This window comes from Salvia splendens, chromosome 14 (assembly GCF_004379255.2).
Source record: "Salvia splendens isolate huo1 chromosome 14, SspV2, whole genome shotgun sequence".
NCBI lineage: Eukaryota > Viridiplantae > Streptophyta > Magnoliopsida > Lamiales > Lamiaceae > Salvia > Salvia splendens.
The window spans coordinates 11,735,165-11,739,101 of record NC_056045.1 but is presented as its reverse complement, the minus strand read 5'-3'; the positions used below and the strand labels follow the sequence as shown (position 1 = coordinate 11,739,101).

The 3,937-nt window shown below is 50.7% G+C and overlaps 1 protein-coding gene across 1 annotated transcript; it reads right to left on the bottom strand.

Moving 5' to 3' along the window:
• Positions 1-288: 288 nt before the first annotated feature.
• Positions 289-3,229, bottom strand: LOC121764193. Its single transcript, XM_042160251.1, has 4 exons — positions 2,393-3,229; positions 948-2,242; positions 595-886; positions 289-510 (listed from the first exon to the last, which is right to left on the bottom strand). Exons 1-4 carry the CDS (start codon positions 3,227-3,229, stop codon positions 289-291), a joined length of 2,646 nt encoding a protein of 881 aa, XP_042016185.1.
• Between the last annotated feature and the right edge of the window lie 708 nt (positions 3,230-3,937).

Sequence of the window (3,937 nt, the reverse complement as noted above, 5' to 3'; positions counted from 1 at the left end):
CCTCGACGAATCGTCGAATCTCCTTTTTCATATTTGGCCAATAGAACTCGGCGGTAACACGACGGAGAGTCCTCTCAAAACCCGGATGACCCGCTGATTGGGAGCAATGATATTCGGTCAGAATCGGCGTACGCGCTGAAGATCGGGATCCCACAAAAATCCGTCTATTATAGTAAACCAACCCATCCACCCACGACAAGTGAGGTGGGGCGCGGCCCTCTTTATATCCTTCGTCATCTCACGCATCTCTGGAGACGATGCAGTCTCACGGCGTAGCAGATCAATCAGCTATGGGACCGGGCAGGCGGCTGCAGTCAGGAGAGCCCCGTCAGCCTGCACATTCCCGAGCTCCACGCCCTCTCCACTGACCTCAGAACCCTTGCCGGTCGGCTCAGAGCGGCGTGAAAGTGCGTCTGCCGCACGATTAGCAGTGCCTTTTTTGTATTCTATCTTGAACTTGTACCCCATTAACTTCCTCACATAGAGCTGCTGATCCGGGGTTTGTACCACCTGTTGTAGTAGTTCCTTCAAGGTCTTTTGATCGCTCTAAATCACGAATTCACGCCCCAATAGGTACTGGCGCCACTTTTGTACCGCCTCCACAATCGCGTACAATTCCTTGTGATACGTAGAAGCCACACGACGTCGAGGACCCAATTTCTTGCTGAAGTATGCTATGGGATGATTATCCTGCAACAACACTGCCCCAATGCCCACATCAGACACATCGGTCTCTATACAGAACTGGCGTTCAAAATCCGGCAAACGAAGAACCGGTGCCGAGGTCATCGCTGTTTTCAAGTTCCCGAAGCTCTCTTCAGCGTTAGTAGACCAGTTGAAGGAATCTTTCTTGAGCAACTCGGTTAGAGCCGCAATCATAGCGTACCTGCAATAAAACGACGGCAGTAACCCGTCAGACCCAAAAACCCCGGAGCTGCTTAACCGACTTGGGTTTCGGCCATGCTGTCATGGCGGAAATCTTACTAGGATCGGCCTTCACAAGGCCCTCACCAATTAAGTGCCCCAAATATTCCACCGTGGAGCTACAAAAAGAGCACTTCGATAATTTCATGAAAAAACTGTTATTCTGCAAAACGTCCAGAACAGCGGCCAGATGCTGCCCGTGTGCCTCCGTCGACGGACTGTAGACCAAAATGTCGTCGAAGAAGACGATGACAAACTTCCTGAGCATCGGTTGAAAAATAGCGTTCATAGCAGCCTGAAAAGTCGAGGGCGCATTCGTGAGACCGAAAGGCATGACCAAAAACTCAAAATGGCCATCATGAGTGCAGAAAGCCGTTTTGAAAACGTCCTCGTCATGCATTCTTATCTGATGGTACCCAGAACGTAGATCCAATTTTGTGAAGATTTGAGCCTTGCCTAGCTCGTCATAAAGTTCATCTGCGGTCGGAATTGGAAAATGATCTGGGACTGTTGCCCTATTCAAAGCGCGGTAATCTATGCAAAAACGAAACGTCCCATCCTTCTTCCTGATAAGGAGCACGGGCGACGAGAAAGGGCTGCTGCTTCGCTGAATAATGCCCTGTTCAAGCATGTCCCTGACCTGGCGTTCGATTTCATTTTTCTGAAAATAAGGATAGCGATAAGGTCTGACATTGACGGGTTTCGTGCCCGGCAGCAAATGGACACGGTGATCGAAAGGCCTTTTGGGTGGCATCCCCACCGGCAAGCTAAAAACTAGTTGGAAATGCGTCAACACCTCCAATATCCCCGGAGGTAGACCAGCCGGAAAATCCTCCTCCGTGGTCTGCCCCGTTTGATCGGTTTCCTGGTCCAGCAACAACAACTCAAAAATGTCGAGCACCTCCTGCGAAGGAACTAACGATGACAACACGTGTAAATTAAAGCGGCACAGTGGCGGTAAAATTCCCTTCAGAACGACCCGTCGATCCCCCTGTGAGAATGTCAGCTTTTTGTCTGCGAAGTCTGCTGTAATCGGCCCTAAGGACTCGAGCCAGTCCATCCCCAGAATTACGTCCGGTCCATGCACCGGCAGAATATGCAGATCTACCAAAAATATCGTCCCTTGTATCACCAATTTCGTTTGCTTTGAAATGTGCGAGCAAAGCAGAGCTTCGCCATTCCCCACAATAACTCTAAACGGGCGTATAGGCGAAAGCGATAGGTGCAAGCTCTCCGCAATCCGCGGATGTAGGAAATCCCGATCGCTCCCTGTATCAATCAAAATGCACACTTCCCGATCTTGTATTGTCCCTATCACCTTCAGAGGTCATGATCGTCGACCCCCATACATTGTATGGACGTGTGCTACCTCCGTGTCTACGCATTCCTCTGTTGTAAGTTTTTCTAATTCGCCGTCTTCCCCCTCGTCCGAATCATCGGCATAGCAGAGGAGTCATTGTTTGCATACGTGGCCAATGACCCACTTCTCCGGAAAAAAGTAGCAGAGACCCAGCCTCGCACGCTCTGCCTTCTCAGCTTGAGACACGCGGATCAGAGGTTGGTGAGAGGGGTTGGGAACACGCCCCTGGGCAGGCTGCGGAGTCTGGCCGACGGTATTGTGGGTTGTCGGTTGGCTGGAAATCAGACCTGCTTGATTTTGGCTATCCCGGTTCTGCCAAGGACGACGAGAGGTCTGTTGTGGTGGTTGTCGATCGCCCAGAGAGTCAGCCAGTTCCAAGGTCAAAGCCATCGCCGCGGCTAGAGATGGTGGGCGATGTAGGCGCAACCGTTCTTGCATATCCGACTTTAAACCTGCCACGAACTGAGTGAACAACTTTCTTTCCGGAATGCCCTGAACCCGGTTGAGATACTTTTCAAACGTATCATGATACTCGAGCACTGACCCCGTTTGTGTCAATTTTGCAAGTAAGCCAAAACAGTCCTGAAAACTATGTTTGTCAAAACGATGTCGTACGTCCTCCAAGAACTCCTGCCACGTGACAAATTCATTGTTCGCGCAATAGTTAAAGATCCACTCCGATGCCGGAGGGTCAAACAACATCACCGCATAGTGTAAGCGTTGTGCGTCTGACATCATCAGGTGATTAAAATAATATTGGACTCTCGACACCCAATTTGTCGCGTCAGAGCCATCAAATCGCGGTGCAGCCATCTTCACCCTTTCGGCTTTATCAAAAGACGATTCCCGCGAGTTAAAGCACTGGGGAGGATCCCAACATGATGCTGGGCGGTTAAAAGCCTGATTGTACCCGTTAAACTTGTCACGGGAAAACCCGAACCCCATTGGTCCCAGGTATCGGTCACACGGTCGTATCCCTCCTGGCTACCCTCGTTCTGGTGGCGAGCCTTATTCCCTCTGTCCCACGATCTCTTTCCCCGAACATCCATATCCTCATACTCCTCCCAATCGTCATGCCGCGATGGGGGTTTTGCCTCGCGTGAAAGAACCGGTTCCAGATTCTCAAACCTCCGATCTGTCTCGTCCCTCCACACGTCCAGTTTATCGAAACGATCCAACAACCGGTCCAGTTTAGTGTTAACAGGGTCGTCGTGCTGCACATGTCCCCTAGTCTGGTCTCCATCTCCAAATCTTCAAACGGGGGATGATTAAACCCGCCCGCATCACGGCGATTCGTAGGCTGGCCAAGTCGGGATGGACCCCAACCCGTCCTACCGTAGTTCTTGTAGCGTCTCATGAGTTCAACTGAAAGCACCAGATGTTAAGGGCTTCCTCCCTCAACAGCCCCCGATCTCTCTCCCGGCGGCAAACAAACTTTCCGGCGCCTTGTTTCAGGGTCGGCGGCGGCATGAACTGACTGTGTGCGGGAGGCTTTCCCGTCAGGCAATCAGATTCGTAGGTTATTTCACAAGTTATCAACGAGATGTTGGGCAACCAATATTTTCATTCCTCATAGGTTATGAATAAAATAGCCTTATTTATATTCTAAGGACCCTAGGTTTGGTTTGACCTAATCCTAAGCATCGGGAAAGA

Bases quoted from the DNA above. Each gene is read 5' to 3' on its own strand.
- LOC121764193 (XM_042160251.1), bottom strand. From the start codon at position 3,229: ATGGGGTTCGGGTTTTCCCGTGACAAGTTTAACGGGTACAATCAGGCT. The intron at 2,243-2,392 runs GTATGCAAACAA...TGACCTCTGAAG, and splicing joins AGAAGTGGGTCATTGGCCAC to GTGATAGGGACAATACAAGA. The intron at 511-594 runs GTACAAAAGTGG...CTACTACAACAG, and splicing joins TGTACGCGATTGTGGAGGCG to GTGGTACAAACCCCGGATCA.